The sequence below is a fragment of the Phragmites australis genome, chromosome 19 (assembly GCF_958298935.1).
Source record: "Phragmites australis chromosome 19, lpPhrAust1.1, whole genome shotgun sequence".
Lineage (NCBI taxonomy): Eukaryota > Viridiplantae > Streptophyta > Magnoliopsida > Poales > Poaceae > Phragmites > Phragmites australis.
This window is the reverse complement of record NC_084939.1, coordinates 21,178,192-21,197,972: the sequence shown is the minus strand read 5'-3', so window position 1 is coordinate 21,197,972 and position 19,781 is coordinate 21,178,192. Positions and strand designations below refer to the sequence as shown.

Below are 19,781 nucleotides of genomic sequence, written 5' to 3'. Positions count from 1 at the left end.
GGGATCGTGAGCAGGAGACTTGCCAGCGGTTAGGATCGCATGACAGAGTACACTCGTTAACATCGAAGCGCTTTCTTAAGATGTAAGCAAGACGGCGAGTCACGCTTTGGGAAGCGTGCAGACGGTTTCGCGGTTTGGTCTCAAAACCGTAGGAGTACTAGAGGAGTATGTGGTACCATCACAAAGCTTACGTCATGGCGAAGCTAAATTGTGAAGGCGTCGTAGCCGTCCGATGAATGGAGAAGAAAATAGACCAAAATACCCTTGGTGATAGGTAGGAGTGTACTGTAAGAGAAGAGTATTTTGGAAAAAAGCTAGGAAACTTAGAGGTTAAATTTCCTAGGCCTATAAATAGAGGGGTAGGGCTATGGGAGAGTTTGAACCAGCTACTTGAGCCCCCTTGTGCCATCTATTTGAGAGTTTAGAGCTAGGGTTTTAGAGAAGAGAAGGATGAGTGCTTAGCCTATATAATATGTGAGACTTTTGAGAGATAAATATTTATAATCCGCCTAAAATAGGGCTGACCTCTTTGAGTAATAAAGTTTATGTTTTTGCATATGCTTGAGTTCCCCTCGTTCTAGTTTCCGTCTATTGGTTCCCTTATAAGTTTGTAAGTTTTTCGGTTTCCAGTTTTGATTTTTTGGGCTAAAATTTCAGCACCTTATGAGGTCATTCTTCTTGTTGCTAGAGGTATAAAATTCGCATACACACGCTTATATGATGGGGTCTTGAATTCACTTGCCTATAGACAATCAACTTGGAGAGTTTCGTTGCTCGGTATTTATCTTTTCTTATTTCTTTGCAAGTTCTGATCTTTCGAGTGCTAAGACACAAGAATTGATCTTAAATGGAACCTATGGTTCATATACCATCCGTAGAGTCGTGTTGCCTCGATTTTCTCTTGTTAAAACTTCTCTCTATTTTTGCTTCTACTTGAGTTTTGAGGTGCGTTGGGTAATCCAAATTGGAGAAGGCCATCGATTTCGTAAGAAATTTGTTGAGCCGCCTATTCATCCCCCCCCCCCTCTAGTCGTCAATCTCGTTCCTACAGTAGCAGACAGTAATCCCTTTGTCATAACATCCGCAAATTGATTCGCCGTAAGAATATGTAGAACTCTGAAGTCTCCAAGTGCAATGTATTCACGCACAAAATGAATGTCCAATTCAATGTGGTTAGTGCGCTTGTGGTGAACAGGGTTTGCGGGCATATACACTACAGAGATATTGTCATAGTATACAACCGTAGTTTTGACAACAAGATGATGAAGCTCACCGAGCAACCGTCGTAGCCAACAACATTGAGCAACTGCATTAGCAACACCACGATATTCAGCCTCCGCACTCGATCTTGAAACCGTTAGTTGTCTTTTGGATGACCAAGAAACCAATCACCGAGGTAAACACAAAATCCTAAAGTGGAACGCCGAGTATCCGGGCACCCAGCCCAATCAGCATCAGAGTAAGCTGAGATAGCTGAAGATGATCATCCACAGATCTGTAAAACCGAAGTGAGTTGTACCACGGACATACCGAAGAATGCGTTTGAGCATGGCAAGATGAGAGTCCCTTGGATCATGCATATGCAGATAGGTTTGTTGAACTGCATACGCAAGATCCGGACCGGGCATTGTAACATATTGCAATGCTCCCATGATACTGCGGTACTCCGATGGATCAGTGACAGAAACACCATTGTCAGCAGCAAGCTTGGGCTTTGTGTCCACAGGGATACTGATAGGCTTGCAATATTGCATGCCAGCACGATCCAACACCTTCTTAGCGTATTTCTCCTGCGATGGGAAGAAGCCACCCGACATCCGGCACACCTGAATGCCCAGAAAGAAGTGAAGGGAACCAAAATCCTTCATGGCAAATTCAGAGTGGAGTCGATCCATGAAACACCAAAGAAGATCGTTGGAGGATGCAGTGACCACAATGCCGTTGATGTAGAGTAGAAGGTACGCCATGGAATTTCCTCAGCGCAGAATGAACAACGAGGCTTTAGAACGCGCCACTGTGAAGCCGAGCTGCTACACAAACTTGGCAAAACACGTGAACCAAGCCCGGGGTGCCTGCTTCAGTCCATATAGGAACTTGGACAAAAGGCAAATGTGATGAGGCCTCGATGCATCAGCAAAGCCTACTGGTTGATTGCAGAATACCTGTTCATCAAGGACGTCATGGAGGAAAGCGTTTTTGACATCAAGTTGATTCACGGGCCAGTTGTATGGCGCTGCCAGAGCAAGAATCGTTCGAAAGGTGGCCGGCTTGACGATAGGGGAGAAGGTTTCATCGAAGTCAATCCCCAGTCGTTCCTGAAAGCCATGCACCACCCATTTGTATCACTCGAGCATCCGCATTTAGTTTGTGCCAAAAAGCCCATTTGCCCAAGACGACATGGGTATGCGAGGCCGAGGAACAAGGCGCCAGGTGTTGTTGGCGACAAGAGCGTCATACTCCTGCATGGCTGCCTTCCAATTCAGATCGCGCAGAGCATCACGCACATTCAAAGGAATAAGAGAGATCTCCGGTGTGGTCACAATGTGCGCAAAATGCAGGTTTGGCTAATAGACACCGGCACGACCCCACGTACCATCGGATGCAGTTGAGGATCCACAGGAATAGGAAGTTGAGGAGTTAGAGAAAATGGATTTGGGAAAACTAGAGCAGAAAGAGCTGGATAGCTGTGGGAATCGGGAGTAGAATGAGCGGAACTGACATTTGCCGGATGAGTTAAAGTACACAGCCGCACGTCCAGAGTGTCACAACCGCCGTCGGAGGATATACGGCTGAAGTGGAGGCAAAGGGGAAACATGATTCATCAAAGAAAACATGTCAAGATACAATACACGATGAGAGGACATAATATAACACTGGTATCATTTGTGTTCAGATGAGTAACCGAGGAAGGCACAAGGTTATGAATGAGGAGCGAGTTTATGAATTATTGTGGCCGTCATGTTAGGGAAGCAAAGGCAGCCAAAGATGCAAAGGTGGCTATAGGTAGGAGGAAAACCATAGAGCAATTCATAGGGTGTGGTGAGATTTTTGGGTTTGCAGGGATGCCGGTTAACCAAGTAAGTAGCAGTGGTAAGAGCTTATGCCCAAAAATGGTGAGGCATGGAAGCACGAAAAAGTAAGGTTCACATTGTGCCGTTCAATGTGCGTAAAATACGCTCGGCCTTCCCATTTTGCAGTGACGTGTCAGGACATGATAACCGGAAAGCGATGTCATGCTTTGAAAAGAAAGAGTGCATGATAGTGTCATCGAATTCACGGTCATTGTCAGATTGAACAGCAACAATGGGCTGAGAGAATTGAGTAGCAACATAAACATGAAAGTGTAGCATAACAGAGGCAATATTAGATTTATTGCGAATGGGTAATGTCCAAGAAAAATGAGTAAAGTCATCTAAAATTGCCAAATAAAATTGAAACCTGGAGATGCTGAGCACAAGTGAAGTCCAAACATCATAATGTAACAGCTGAAAGGGAAACAATATCTCTAAAATTGATCGAGAAAACGGAAGTCTAGTATGTTTCCCTAATCTACAGGAGTGACAAGGACTTGAGGCTTCTTTATTACAGTGAAAAGGAAATGATTGCAAAATCTTGTGGAAGGAGTCACGACCAGGATGCCCGAAGAGGCGTTGATGAAAGGTACTGGCAGAGCCGTGGGCACCGTTATTGAGGAAGAAGCCGACCTGAGAGGGTACAGGTCTCCATCGCTCTCACATCACAGTATCACCTCCTTGGTGCACAGATCCTTGATAGAGAATCCACACGGATCAAATTCAACAGAAACATTGTTATCATGCGTAAGAGAGCGAACAAATAACAAGTTCTTAATGATATTAGGAGCAAAGAGGACATTACGAAGAGAAAGCGAGCGAGAATTTGTAGGAATATGAGAACAGCCAACAATAGAGACAGGAGTGGTCGAGCCATTGCCAACAACGACGTGAGAAGAAATAGGAGGGGGGGAAAAGGGATGTAAGATTATCACTGATGGACGACATATGCGACGAATCACCGATGTCAAGGATCCATTCGGTGCCACCATGCGACGGTGATTGCATAGCCATGTTGTTCAGCGCCTGAATGAGCTGCGATTGATCCTAGGAAGGCGATGGAGTGACGTCCGATGGAGCAGCCATCCCTGGAAGGGCTGGTGGTGGAGTCGGTGCAGACGCGCCATAGAAGGAATGTGCTGCCAGGAACGATGGCGATCCCAAGGCACCAGGGCGAGCACCAAGCAGAGCGACCGAAGTAGACAACACCCGAGGCAGCAGACCAGGCTTGGAATAGCCCACCCATGGATTCATGCTAATTGGCCACTCAGATGGCGGCGATGTGGATTGCTTGCAAAAGGCATTGCTCGAGGAAGAGCCACTACCAGGATTCTTCTTCTTCTTCCCTTTGTTCTTCTTAGCAGAGTGGGAGCTAGATCCCTGGCCACAGGAGGACGAAGATAGATTGTTGGGGTTCGGTCCTTGCGTCGCGAGCCCAAACATTTGTTCCTGGAGAGCAAAGCCACCGGATGGAGTTTGGGTGAGTAAGCGGTGGTATGCGCCAGCTGCTGGGTCTTCTGAATACGGAGTTCCTACAAGAGAAGGAAGGAACGAGTTTGCATGAAGGAGGGAAGTGTGGATTGCATCGTGAGAACGGGAATGGCGCCTCGGAGTAGCGGGTTGAGTCCATGCGGAAGAGTGATCACGAGATCGGACTCAGTGACTGGGGAGCCGAGATCGTGCAGATTGTCAGTGAGGGTCTTGACCTTGGTGCAGTAGACGAGAACAGACATGTCGCCATGGAAGACATTTTGAAACTCAGCACCAAGGTACACTGAGCGTGTGGCCTTGTTGTTGCGAAATAGGGATTTGATACTGCGCCATAGAGTGAGCAGTATCTTCAGAGGTTTGCACAATCTAAAGAATCTCCAGAGAGATGGTGAAGTATAGCCAGGACACAATGGAGAAATCCTTCTGCACCTAGTCGTTGTCACCTTGAGTTGGGGCAAAGTCAGAGATGTGGTCAGAGAGACCAAATTTGCAGAAGACGATGAGGAAGGTGTGGCAACAGGTGCTGTAATTGGACTCTTGAAGATCAAGGACGATGGGAACATGGGTTTTGATATTGATGAGTTGAATCTGGGAGGAAGGAAGGGGGTGTTTTGGACTTGTGTGCCAAGGGCCGGCGAGCCGGAGACAGAACCAGGAGAGGAGTTGTCCCTCATGGTGGAGAAGTAGAGCAAGCAGCGGAAGAGCTAGTGATCAGGATTGCAAGGTCACTGATACCATATGTGAGTGCAAGGAGAGGTGTAGACAGTACAAGCAGCTAATTAGCCGAGAGAAACTAACTCACTAACAGTCAGCTAACAAACTATCGAGTCTACCAAGTCAACTACAAGACCGGATGACTGAACTACCAAGTCAGCTACAAGACCGGATGACTGAAGAACAGGTCAGTATACATGTTCGTTAACAAGAGTAAAGACAATTCATGGTCTAACCCCAGAAGTACTAAATTTGACAACTAGGTTGAGTATAAGATTCTGCAGGTTTTTATTTTTTTTTCCCCAAGTAACTAGGTGTAACCGTGTAAGCAGATACATAGACTCATATCCCGTAACAGATTTTGCATGCTTTAGATTTACTCACAAATATATTTAAATCAGCTATACCAGCTAAAATGCCGCCCAACTTAACATTGCTCGCTAACCAACCTCAAAATTATGCTTTAGCATAGTATGATATTAGAAGCACACACTACCAAGAGTGCAAAACAAAGCGTTATGTGTTGGTATTCTCATGAAACATAAATCATCATCGCAATCCCCATAGTAGTTGTAGAAACAATAATCTTCACAGCGTTCACCAAGCCGGACAAATGCCGTTGCCAATGATGGCATGCTTTCAAGCAAGGGAGTCCAGCCGGAAAAATCAGCGAGCTCCAAGAAAATGAGACTTGGTGCAGAAATAGGAGTACGGGCACTTAAACCAAAACTGCATCGAGTTATGCTCAGACGTTTTAAAAAATGATTGGGGCAAGATCTTCCCTGTCCTGATTATACACTTGTGCATCTTTAACACCTCCAATGCCAGACAGCTCGAGAAATCAAGGGAGCAGCCCTCCAGCTGCACACCATCAAGTTGTAGCCTCTCCAGTTGCTGGGAGATGATAGCCACCTCGGGTAGCCGTAAGTACCAACTCGCATGGCTGGCACCAACTTGAAGCACCCGACACTGGCATGACACAGCGTACTGGTACCACGGTGCAATGTCTCCGCTATCGTAGGAATCGAGCTCACATTCATGTATAGGCGTCCGGCCGCCGAGGAGCAGAAGATGGTCGACAAACCTGTTCAGTTGCTGGACGTTCTGGAAGCTGTCGACATCAGTGATGCGCATAGCGGGAACAGACTTCCACTGGTGGCGCCAGCGCCGGGCGAGCACGCACATCCCCACGGCCTGGCACGAGGGCAGGAAGGAGAGCAGGTGCTGGAGGAGCGCGTCTGGGAGGGCGCTGATGTGGTCCTCACCGCCAGCGGTGGCCGCTCTCTTGTTCTCCTCGTTCTTGAACGTTTTAGGCATTCCGTCGAACAGGTGGCTGGTGTCCGAGCTGCGGGCAGGGGCATGTGATGAGCGAGAGCAGTAAGCGGGGAAAGAGGCTCAATCATCCAAGATCCCCGGAAGCTCCCATCATCTTTGTCGCCGTCGTCTTCGGCGAACGCAACGGGGGAAGAGGAGACTGGAGCTTTCCCCTCGCCGCACGGTGCATCGTGGTGGTTGGTCGGTGGGCTACGCTCTAAGAGCTTGCTTTCGGTTACTTCTGACTTCTGCTTCTACCAGAAGCTCAAAAGCCAGAATAAACAGGTTTACTGAAAATTAGTTTCTGAAAAAATCAGAAGTCTGCTTACGAGAAAATAAATTAAAAGCTGAGAAGCTACTTAAGAGTAGTTTTTCTAAAAAGTTATATGCTGAGAAGTCAAAAATTTACCATAAAAACCAACAGTCTACTTTCAAAAATAATTTTTCAGAAAAACCAAAAACATATCTTTTCGATAAAACCAAAAACAGAAGCTCAAACAAACAGACCCTAAAAATAAACCTGAAGTGCTGCCCAATTCTTTAGTTCATGAAATGATGGGAGAGGAAGAATGAGTTCCTTGCTACCTCCTATTTTCATCCCCCGTTGATTAAATTCATTTTATAGCATCAGTCTCCGTATAGCCACATCTCACTTGGAATCAGACGACTACCCATGAAAGGGGACACACCATTGAAAATTCATTTTATAGCACCGGTGCTATGTGGCACTACCAATGGATTCATGACACGTGCACCGAAGACCAATAATTTCACGTAGCGTAATTATATATAAACCACATCATGTGTCATGAGACCACGTGACACCAATATTATAATCCTCGTAGAACGGATTGAATTCCAATGTCGCACACTATCTTGTGTGGGTTGAAACTTGTGGCCCTTTTATTTCTTTCCCTTCCACCGACCCTCCCCCTCTCCCTCAGTACTAGCTCATCCCTCCTCTTTCCAATTGCATGTGGCCTCCACGGCTTGGAAGTTCCTATCGCCTACAGTCTTCGTCTCCTCCTGCATGTTGGTTGTTGCATCCCCTTCCCCGGGCTATAAAATGGAAAGGGAACATAGAGCAGTTTGATTCACTTGGAATGTCAAGATGCGGTCCAACTACTTTGATCTGTCTCTTTTCTTTTGCACCTTTTGGCAAAACACACAATTCGAATTGCGTGTTTTGCCAAGTGAACGGGTGAGCTAAAGGAATGAAATGTGCATACCGTATTAATTTGTTGATAACAACAAAGATAATGTTGTAATGTGCTGATCTCGACAGTTCCTCGATAAAGTCCAGAGAAACAATTTGATGTCTGTCAGGGGGTGGCTATCAAGAGATGGCTACCGTGACTGGGAGATGCAGTGTGTGTGATGCACTGATGTGGTGGGGACTAGGGAACCCTAAGCCGAGCTCCGTATAGCCACATATCACTTGGAATCAGACGACTACCCATGAAAGGGGACACACACCGTTGGAAATTCATTTTATAGCACCGGTGCTACGTGGCACTACCAATGGATTCATGACACGTGCACTAAAGACTAATAATTTCACGTAGCATAATTATATATAAACCATGTCATGTGTCATGAGACCATGTGACACCAATGTTATAATCCTCGTAGGACGGATTGAATTCCAATGTCGCACACCATCTTGTGTGGGCTGAAACTTGTGGCCCTTTTATTTCCTTCCCTTCCACCGACCCTCCCCCTCCCCCTCCCCCTCAATACTAGCTCATCCCTCCTCTTTCCAATTGTGTGTGGCCTCCACAGCTTGGAAGTTCCTATCGCCTACTGTCTTCGTCTCCTCCCGCATGTTGGCCGTTGCATCCCCTTCCCCGGAGTTCCCTCTCTGCAAGCTGTGAGAAACATGGGACACAATTTCTTAGATTGTATCGTTGGTCACTAATTATTCTTATGATATATTTGTAACTTATAAAAATTCTAATACTACTAATACTACGAAACTTTTTTCAAGACAAACCTGCTCATATTATTTTCAATTGTGTAAACTCAATATGTAAAGAGATATGGTGATCAAAATTTAGATAGTTTTGATGCATGCAACACCCAAAATGCAACTTATTTGTAAATAGTTTGTAACTATTGCAACTGAAATTTGTTTTACATAAAGTCTTGAATTTTCGATATGGAGACTGACAAAACCCAAATATGTACCTTCTAACTTATACGTACTTAAAAACATAATATTCTTCAATAGTTATTTATTTACTCCATCTGAATACAAATATAAGTTTATTGAATATCGGCACAGTCTCCAATATGGCCGTTTGAATAATAATATCTATAAAAAATTAAAAATAGAAAGAATCATATAATATAAATATATTTTTCTCGATGTATCTAGTAACATTAATCTTATGGTGTTATTCAATGACTTTTTAGCTATCGATGGTCAAAACTAAAAAACTAATTTAGCAGAAACCTAAAAGGACTTATATATATTTAGGTTGAGAGGGAGCCGTATATAGGCTTAGTAATATAACAATATGCCACAGTAACAGAGCAATTATTGATGGAAACCATCATGCCATGAATTCATTGAGATGAAGTCGGTGCAGAGCATTTCGAATGAATATCAGTGGCCAGGGAGGGGACCTATTTATGGAATCTTTTCTTGGTAGCAAACCGAATCAGACTTCAGCCCCAGCTTGACCCGGTTGATCCCGCCGTTTGTTCCTGTTGGATGGATCGCCGTCCGTCCCCGCACTGGATAGTTTTGCCGCCATCGCATCGGTAAACGGTCTCCGACTCTGAGTCGGATCCCTGTGCAATCCAAGACCAAGAGTACGCACGTCGAGATGACTGTTGTTGCTACTGCTGCTGGTGGTGGTGGTCATAGCAGTGCGGCGGCCTTTCGGCCCTCGGGCCACGAGCTCGTCGACCATTTTCTCAGCCCCAAAGATCGTCGGCCAGCCCCTCCCGGTTGATGCCCGCTTCATCCACGACGTCAACGCCTACTCCGCCACCCCCAGACAGCCCTAGACCCGTCTGGCACTTCTTCAGTCCCGTGCACTACCACGACGGTCGCAGGTGCAGGACGATATCGTGCACCGTAGGCCACAACGGCTCCTGGACGCTGAACACAAACGTGAATAGGGGCGGTAGGTACAGAGTTGTTTCACAAAACTAGTTTTGAGATTCATGTAGAATTTAGAGTTTATAGTATAAAATAATATGATTTAAAAATTTATTTTTAGTTTGAAATAAGAATAATAACACTCAATCTAATACTCACGGCTTCAACTCCAAACATATCATAAGTTAAAAATAATCAGTTCTAAGAATTTCTAAAACTAAACCTCTACCAAACAGATCTCAAATCACCTATACGTTAGCTCCCTCAACTGTCGGCGATGCTTCTTCAACATACACCGGATGTAGACCGTGAGAGCCACCACGCATAATTATTTCCCGAATACTAACAAATGCATCCCGACCATCCCCACATGTATCTTTCCTGTATATCTCTCTCACAATTCTTATATATACAAATACCAGTGCAATTAACACTAACTGATCATATTGTAATTGTGCAAGCAAACAAAGAAGTTAAGAATTTAATTACTAATTAGCATATCTCTTAATTAACCCCTCGGTCCAGCTCTTGTGCCTGTCCTTCTCGCCACCCATTTCTCTCTCCTAAGGACCCTGCTGCACCCTAACAGCCTAATAGGAATAGGAAATTTTTACTAGCCTTTACGCATGTATGTCTTATCAAAACTCTTAGTTGTGTTGAGATTCCAGCAAAAAATATGCAAAAAAATTATAGAATAGACAAGAGACTCAAACGATAGATAAATATTAGGTTAAAGAAATAGACGAAAAAGATAGGTCATATGTTACAAAAACATATGAAATTGCATTTACTACAGGGGCTAACACATTTGACATCAGCAAACCTTGTGCTCCCAGCAAGTCATCGCTCTCATCTGCATGCACCAATGGCAATTCCACATATGACGCCACATTCATACACAGGCATGCATACACGCACGCATCTCCTTATAAGCTGATCGATCATCACCTCGATCATCTCAGTACGCAGTCTGCAGCAGTAGCGATCTTACATTCATCATTAGTCGTCTTCGATTCTTGCATTCATCGATCAGCATGGCGACGCCGGCGGTGAAGAAGAGCCTGATATCAAAGACCCTGGAGCGGTGCAAATCCGCCGGACCGAGCGCTGCGCCGGCGGCGGGGTGCTTCGCCGTGTACGTGGGCCCCGACCCCGAGCGGGAGCGCTTCGCGGTGCGGGTCGAGCGCGCCAACTGTAAAAGTTCAGAGAAAGGTAGCCGGAACCACTCCGATCCTCTCAGGATCTACTTCCATTTATATGTTCACAGATTACATGCACGATCCGATAGAGAAGGAGATCGTGAGGTGAGGGGATCACATATCGTGTGCCAACAGCCTACACCTAACAGATTCAACGTGGTCACCGCTCGTGGCGTGAGACCCGTTCCCTTCTATGTACATGGATGAGGATTACAACATTATAATTCTTAACACTCCTCCTCAATCTCAGCCTGGTGATGTCAAGTTGAGATTGCGACTAATGAAGCTAAAAGGAGCTCGAGACAAAGCCTTGGTGAATATGTCTGCAAGTTGGTCTTCTGACGATATGAACTTCACCTGCAAAGCCTTTCTTGCCACTTGTTCCCGAACAAAGTGAAAATCAACTTCAATATGCTTTGTTCTAGCATGGAACATGGGGTTCGTAGTGAGATACGTTGCACCGAGGTTGTCACACCACAGCAAAGGTGGCTTCCACTGAGAAATTGCAAGTTCCTTCAGCAGAGACTGAACCCAAATAATTTCAGCCGTGATGTTAGCAATTGCCTTGTACTCAGCCTCCGTGCTTGATCGAGACACTGTTGCTTGTTTACGAGAGCTCCAAGATACCAGATTAGGACCAAGGAACACTGCAAAGCCACTGGTGGAGCGCCGATCATCAGGACAACCTGCCCAATCAGCGTCTGAAAAGGCATTGAGAATCAGTCTGCTAGATCTCTGAATTTTCAGCCCCAAGTCGACAGTTCCCTTGATGTAGCGTAGTATTCTTTTCAAAACTGACCAGTGAGAATCAGTAGGAGCCTGAACGAACTGACATACTCGATTGACAGCAAAGGAGAGATCTGGTTGGGTCATTGTCAGATACTGAAGTCCCCCAACAATGCTCCTATAATGGAACTGTTCCTTTTCATTCAGAGGGCCACCTTGACTCTTGGAGAGCTTTTCTGTAGATGCCATAGGAGTGGAAATTGGCCTGCAGTTGTCCATATTTGCCCTCTTCAATAGATCCAGAGCATAGCGCCTTTGGGATAAAAGAATTCCATCTCTCTATGGTTTAACTTCAATCCCAAGAAAATACTGCAATTGTCCAATATCTTTAACTGCAAATTCAGTTTTCAGTTGCTGAATCAACTTGCTTGTTGCTGGTACAGTTGAACCAATAATTATGATATCATCTACATATATCAGCATGTAAAGAGTGACCTCTCCATGATTGAAGATGAATAATGAACTATCAGCTCTTGAAGGTTTAAAACCCAATTCCAACAGCTTACTAGTCAGTCTAGAATGCCAGGCACGTGGAGCTTGTTTGAGTCCATATAGTGCCTTCTTGAGCTTACACACATAATTTGCCGGTCGAGTGTGATCAATATAGCCTGGAGGCTGATTCATGAAGACCTCTTCCTGCAGAAATCCATGAAGAAATGCATTTTGTATATCAATTTGATGTAGGTGCCATCCTTTAGAAATTGCTATAGACAAAATGGTCCGGATTGTAGCAGGTTTCACCACCGGTGAATATGTATCAAAGTAGTCAATGCCATACTGTTGCTTGAACCCCTTTGCAACCAATCTGGCTTTCAGTCTGTCAACAGATCCATCAGCTTTTCTTTTTATTTTGTATACCCACCGACTATCAATCAAATTCATTCCTTTCTGAGGTGGCACTAATTCCCAGGTATCATTTCTTAACAGGGCCGAATACTCATCATCCATAGCAAGCTTCCACCCAGGATGATCAATGGCTTCTTGTAGGTTCACAGGCTCTCGCTGTACTGCAGACTCTGAAGAAGCTGAAGCTGAAAGAGCTGTTGTCGGATTTGTTTCAGTCATGGCACAGCTAAAACCCCCATGGCCTGAGTAGTGAATTGTTCCATCAGTGAACTCCTTTGGCTTGACAATGTTGTTACGAAGCCTTGTGCACATTGGATGCTGAATGTTGCTAGGGATCTCGGCTGCATCATGTGCTTGCACCTCAGATTGTTCACCCTCCATAACTGGTGTGTCATTCTGACCAGGATTTTCTGAACCTGAATTGTCTGAATCTGCAGATGAAGTGCTAGTAGCAGTGTTGTCAGGGTTAGGCAATGATTCAGGTAAGTCATTACTCATAGGTAATTCATTCACAACTGGTTCATTTGGAGAAAGAGAAACAGTGGAAGAATTTGACAGTGTGAGAGCGTCTTCATGATATACAACGGATTTATGAGCAAGAGGTAACAGCGTGGGGTGATTTGAGCTTTTAGGTGGCATGATGTCAGTCTTTTGTGAAAAGGGAAAAACTTGTTCATCAAAAATCACATCGCGAGAAATATACACCCTGCCACTAGAAGGATCAAAGCACTTATACCCCTTGTGTGAAGAACTATAACCCAGAAACACACACTGTCTAGTTCTGAATTGAAGTTTCCTTGTATTGTAGGCTCGAAGGTTTGGATAACAAGCACAACCAAACACTCTTAGAAGCGAATAATTGGGTTGAACACCCAACAGTTTGTGCATAGGTGTATCTTGGCCTAAGGTACGGCTGGGTAACCTGTTGATCAGATAACATGCAGTTTGAAAAGCTTCATCCCAGAAACGAAGAGGCATGTGGGATTGAGCCAAAAGCGTAAGGCCAGTTTCAACTATATGCCGATGTTTTCTTTCAATAACTCCATTTTGTTGATGAGTGTGTGGGCAGGATATGCGATGAGCAATGCCTGTTCGGCTGAAATATTGGTGGAGTCGGTGGTATTCACCTCCCCAATCAGACTGGACAGATTTTATCTTTGTGTTTAAAAGAGTTTCAACATGTTTCTGAAAATGGTGGAAGACATGTTCGACTTCAGACTTGCACTTCAGAAAATACACCTAAACAAACTTGCCGTAATCATCAAGGAAGGAAACATAATATTTGGCATTGTTCACTGATGGGAGAGCTGGTCCCCAAACATCAGTGTGAATTATTTCAAGAGGTGCTGATGAAGTACATAAAGAGGAATTGAAAGGGAGCTAATGTGCCTTGCCATGCTGACAAGCATTACAAATTTGAGAGGTGGAACTACTTGGAACTACAGCAATATCATTATTATGCAAAACAAGACGAGTGACAGGAACTGAGGGGTGGCCTAGCCTCCGATGCCACTGGTCTTGAGTGATCTTGGTTGAAAGGAAAGCATTTCTAATTTTCTTGACTGGCAAGGTGTAAAGACCATTCTTACACCCTCCTTTTAGCAGAGTAGTCTTCGTGGCTTGATCCTTAACAAAGAATGAGTTTGGGTGAAATTCAATGAAGGCATTATTATCAGTAGCTAGTTTTCGAACAGAAAGAAGGTGTTTACTAATCTCAGGAACATGAAGAACATCATTCAAGAGAAGTGAATGAACTGAACCAGGAATGAGTGAATCACCAATATGAGTAATGGACAAACCTGAGCCATTGGCCACTTGGACTTGATCTGTACCATTGTAGCGCTCCTTGGTGGTCAGGCGCTCGAGATCGGCAGTGATGTGGTCTGTTGCCCCGGTGTCGACGTACCAATCAGGATCAACAGTGTATCCTCCTCTTGCAGCCGTGGATGCAGCCCGTGTAACTTCTTCAGGCTGGTAGTTCTGGTCGAACCGATGCCAGCAATAGGAGGCGCCGTGGTTGGGCTTTCGGCAGATCTGGCAGAGTTCTCCATTCTTGGAGTTGTTGTGGGTGCTTTGACTGATGTTGCCTTGACCTGGCCGGTTACCACGACCAGTGGACTGGCGACCGGCGTTGTAGCGTCCGCGGCCGCGATTGACGCGACCGCCGCCTCCACCGCCACGTCCTTGGCCTCTGTTCACGGCGTTGACCGAGATTTGGTTCTCGGAGGTGTTGTGCTCGAGATGCATCTCGTAGCTGAGCATATGCGCGTAGATGTCACTGAGCATGTAGGAGTCGGAGCGAGTGGTGATGCTGGTCACCAACGAGTCATACTCGCTGCCGGGACCGCGCAACATGTACGCGATCAATTCTTCATTGTCGAGAGGCTTGCCGATTGCCGCGAGGGTGTCGGCGAGGCTCTTCATCTTGCGATAGTACGCAGCGACGGTCATGTCATTCTTCTTGGTGACGGCGAGCTGCATGCGGATCTGCATGATCCGCGCCCTTGATGCGGCCGCGAAGTTGCGCTCGAGGGTGCACCAAGCGTCGAAGGCAGGCGAGGCACCGACGAGATTCCCTAGCACCTCCTCGGACACCGAGGAGACGATGACACCGAGAACCATCTGATGCTGGTGATATCAGGTCATGTACTTCGGGTTGACGGTGATGCGGCGGCCTGTTCCGGCCTCCTCGTTCGCCAGAATGACTATGGTCTGCGACGGGCGAGGGATGGAGCCATCAACATACCCCAAGAGCACATTGCTCTTGAGGAAGGGAAGAATCTGGGTCTTCCACAGCAAGTAATTTTCTTGCGTTAGTTTAATCGTGATAGCGTGGTTGATCGCCGGCATGGGCTGCGATGCAGGTGCAGCGGCTGAGGTGTTTGAGGTGGTGGCAGAATTGGGTGAGGAAGACATGGCTAGGATCTATGGCTCTGGTACCATGTAAAAGTTCAGAGAAAGGTAGCCGGAACCACTCCGATCCTCTCAGGATCTACTTCCATTTATATGTTCACAGATTACATGCACGATCCGATAGAGAAGGAGATCGTGAGGTGAGGGGATCACATATCGTGTGCCAACAGCCTACACCTAACAGATTCAACGTGGTCACCGCTCGTGGCGTGAGACCCGTTCCCTTCTACGTACATGGATGAGGATTACAACATTATAATTCTTAACACCAACCACCAGCTCTTCCGGCGCCTCCTCGACAACGCCGAGAGCGAGTACGGGTAGGTACGCGGCGCAGGGCCCGCTCGCGCTGCCCGGCTGCGATGTCGGCGCATTCCTCGACGTCCGGTGGCAGATTGAGCAAGACGACGACGACGATGGGATCCCCACGGCTTGGTCGTCGACGATGTGCGGCTTAATGCGGAGCGGCAGCAAGGACCGCGCGGCCGCGGCCGGGTACCGGATGCTGAGCCCGACAAGGTATTCTCACCGTTGTTGATATGACTGTATGAGGAGGTGAGCAGAAAGAAATTTATAATCAAGCATGCAAGCTCTCGACGATATATACAAAGACAAAGACATATGTGATTATATATGGCCACCATGAACTGAAGAACGTGATTGGTGGTTCTAGACTTCTAGTTAACAATCTATACTTCTCTGTAGAATATGTCATGCATAGCAAGATCAGTAGCTCTCTCGTCACTAGTTTGTTCCGGTGGATGTTTGTTTCAAGAAACATGCGGTTGTTGTTGTTGTTTCTTCAAGAAATTTATGGATTTTTTTGTTTGGACGACCTCAAAGCTTTGAGATATATGTACGTTGGGGGTATTTGCTTCCAATATGTTTGGTTATATAAATGCTTGAATTTGGAGTTTGGACTCATGCAGACTGATGTGGATGTTTGTAATATTGCATGATTATACAATAAGATTTAATGTATAATAATTATTGCGCGTAGCTGTAAATTACATATCGTGATGTAAATTTTTCTTCATGGCGAAAGGCTATCACCACGCAAATCACGTTGCCGCAAATCCACGCGCTTTGCTCCGGCGTGGATTGTATGTGTTTGAACTTCAGATGGCATAAACAGGGCAAGTGGAACGTTCACTGTTATCTGTTTCCATTTTCCATGTTGTCATGCCAGGTAAGAATATTTAATATTTTGTTATTTTATCGGAGTGGTAATTCCCCGTTGAGGTTAACAAATGAAATCTTCCTGAATGATAAATTTATTACTCTATCAAATAACAGAGTGGCAAAAAATCAAATATTCTTACCATGTAGAGAAGACATGTAACTAATCCTAATTTTCATGAGTTTTTCATTGAATTAATAACGAACAAGAGTTCTTTCTTATAGTGTTTTAAGGAAATTTCATTACATATATATCACTACTCAAAAAGGTGATGCCATAATTATAATAAGCGCCGGAAAACAAAAGCGAGAGCCAGGGAGATTGTTTGGTAGAGCATTTTGACCAAACTGGAAAAAATAATGCAAACGTAGAATATCCCAAAGGAAACAATGCATGTTGTAACTTCAAGCATAGGCGTCCTTTCGAAAGAAAAAAAAAACTTCAATCATTGGCTGAAAACCAGCATCACACAAGACCACAGTTTGCCTCCATCATCCGAACATGGCGTATTCTATTTCTACATGCGTGAAAAAATTTAGTGCAGATCCCATCAGACCAAATCTAGCTTGGACCAACAAGGCAACAATTTGTACCCAGCCCACCAGGTCACGAACTAGGCCGCTGATTTGAGCCAGGCTCGAGAAAATGTGCAATAGCCAGACTTGCCTCAAATGAAAGCCCAATATGAGACCGAGCGTTAGCTCGGAGGCAAAGTAGCTAGTGTGCCATAGAGCCCGCCCGCGTTCGAGACTTAGGGCCTGTTTGTTTGAATTGAAGATTGTGAAAAGTAGTTTATAGATTGTGGATTGTAAGAAGCTGAATTGTAAATGCTGGATTGTGAATTGTTACAATCTGGTGGAAGACTGATTGCTGGATTGTTACAATCTGTGTGTTGGATTGTAACAATACAGCTTTTCTAACCAACTGTTTGTTTCAGCTTTTGAATTGTGATCACAATCCAACTTTTATAATCCAGCTGTTTATTTTAGCTTTTAGATTTTGATCACAATCTAGCTTTTACAATCTGAAACAAACAGGACCTTAGACCGACGCGGGTGCTCACCGGAGATTTATTCCTCAATTATTCCAGAGATGAGACTTGAGTTAGATATAGCTTACATACACGTGTTCAATGGTACTATGTGTTCCTGCGTACTGAAGACATCGAGCCTTCCAATTTCATCCTAGTGTGTGTATGGATGCGCAGACGTGTGTACTCGTGTAATGTGAGTGTGATATGTATGAATAGTGTGCCTCCTTGTACCCTTAAAAAATGAAAGCCCAATATGATTTTTTTTGTCACATCGATCGATCCCGTGAAAAGCCAAACATCAACTCATATAAATCATGCACACACCCATGAAGCACTCGTCGAAAAATTCAGAATTGGTAGTTCTTTTACGAAATCGATTTTTGAAACCCCTCTTCATCTTCTTGAAAGGAGTCGTTTCCAAAGTTTCAAAATTGGGATTTCGCTTCCACAAACAAGCTAAAATCGAACCACGGCCATCGACAAGTATAAAACTCCACCCCCCCCCCCCCCCTTTATACACCTATGGCACAAATTAACTCTTCGTTTTGATACATAAACAAAGCCACCCATATACTCCGTGTGTGTCTATATATATATAGTGCAGGGTCAACCTGGGCTTTGACCTTTGAACGGTAGTTGGAAATGGACTGGTTCTGTCTGAAAGGTTCTTTGAACATGGACGTGTTCTTCATGCATATAAAAACAGCTTTTGGCAGCAGCCGTTGGCCGATGATCTGAACAGTAAGCAGTCTCCTTTGGCTTCTTAGGAGAGGAAAGCAAAAGCACCTGCGTTCAGTTGTTCGGTCGCTGTTCTCATGCTACACGTTTGCAATAAATTAAAAAGACCTTTTGACAGGACCACGAGTACCCCGAAGTTCCCTAGTCTCCTTTCAGTTTCCGGGCATTTCTTTATTTCCAACTAAAAATATACGTCAATACTGGAGGTACCAGCCCACATATCATAGACATATTGATAGTATATTTAGGATCAAAGCATTTACCAGCGAAATAAATGAAATTATCTTTTTTTTTTCTTTCGCCTACTGTTTTCCCCCATTACAATGCTCCATGCCTAGGCTTTCTACTGGTCAAGATTTAAGGTTTCTTGCAGCTGTCTTTACTTGGTTAGCAGGGGACAAGAAATGCATGTTATGTGCCCTTAGGTCACAAGGATACATAACATTATTATAGAAATAATTTAGTGGGATGTTTTTATTCAGATAGTTCTATGGAGTTGATTATGCAAAGATTATCACAGACAGCTTAAAAAAGAACCGTCTATAATAATGACGAGACGCGTTAGAAAGTGATGGAACGTTTTTAATATAGAAGGTTTTCATAGCTACAAATACGATCCGTCTGTAATAAAACAAGTATCACAGAAGGTTCTACAAAAGAACCGTCTGTAATACTAATACAGACGACGACAATTATGAGCTATCTGAGAAAATAATCGGAGGGAGGTGGGACACTTTAGTGTAGACGGCTCAAGACATAAAGTCGTTTGTAATTTTAAAATAGTACATCATCCCCAACCTCCATATAGAAGTAGAGCAGTGAAGAACAATTCGTAGCTTTTGGACAAAGAGGCCAACGATTTTGACTAAAAAATTGTTAGATTTCTGTGAAAACTTGAAGATTCATTGTCATTTATTACTCTAAGGTAAGCATTATGTTCTAATTTGATTTAGATGGTCTAGATTTGGTTTGGAGAGCTAGCTAGATCAAGATCTAATTTTTTTTATAATGACATAGTGTTGTTCTATTCATTAGATGATGTAGATTTGTGTTCTAATTTTATCTTGAGAGATCAACTATATCTACATATAGATTTAGATTTTTTTCATGATGATCTAGAATATATTAGTTGTTCCATAACTATAGTATTTAACGATAAATTTTGAATTAATGTTGGTTATTTTTAGGAATACATGTATATAATATAATGATAATCATTAATTTATTTTGAATTAATTGTCATTTGTATGGTTCATGTATGTATGCATAGTAGCTCTTTTTTTTTACAAAAAGCTTAGTTGCTCTCTTTTATTAGGTTAATTTGACATTAATTTACTTCGTATATTTTAGATGGATCGTGACTGGATGTACGGTTCTCGTATGAACC

At 44.3% G+C, this 19,781-nt stretch overlaps 2 protein-coding genes and 1 pseudogene across 2 annotated transcripts; 1 reads left to right on the top strand and 2 right to left on the bottom strand.

Annotated features, from left to right (window-relative positions):
• Positions 1 to 1,454: 1,454 nt before the first annotated feature.
• LOC133900253 (uncharacterized mitochondrial protein AtMg00810-like) lies at positions 1,455 to 1,967 on the bottom strand. The gene has a single exon (XM_062341364.1). The coding sequence runs from the start codon at positions 1,965 to 1,967 to the stop codon at positions 1,455 to 1,457; it is 513 nt and encodes a 170-aa protein (XP_062197348.1).
• A 3,975-nt stretch (positions 1,968 to 5,942) lies between these two features.
• Positions 5,943 to 6,600, bottom strand: LOC133900252 (F-box/FBD/LRR-repeat protein At5g22660-like). Its single transcript, XM_062341363.1, has one exon. It carries the CDS (start codon positions 6,591 to 6,593, stop codon positions 5,943 to 5,945), a length of 651 nt encoding a protein of 216 aa, XP_062197347.1. The 5' UTR covers positions 6,594 to 6,600.
• Positions 6,601 to 10,733: 4,133 nt separating this feature from the next.
• LOC133900251 (auxin-responsive protein SAUR32-like) lies at positions 10,734 to 16,636 on the top strand (annotated as a pseudogene).
• Positions 16,637 to 19,781: the final 3,145 nt, after the last annotated feature.

Bases quoted from the DNA above. Each gene is read 5' to 3' on its own strand.
- LOC133900253 (XM_062341364.1), bottom strand. From the start codon at position 1,967: ATGGCGTACCTTCTACTCTACATCAACGGCATTGTGGTCACTGCATCC.
- LOC133900252 (XM_062341363.1), bottom strand. From the start codon at position 6,593: ATGCCTAAAACGTTCAAGAACGAGGAGAACAAGAGAGCGGCCACCGCT.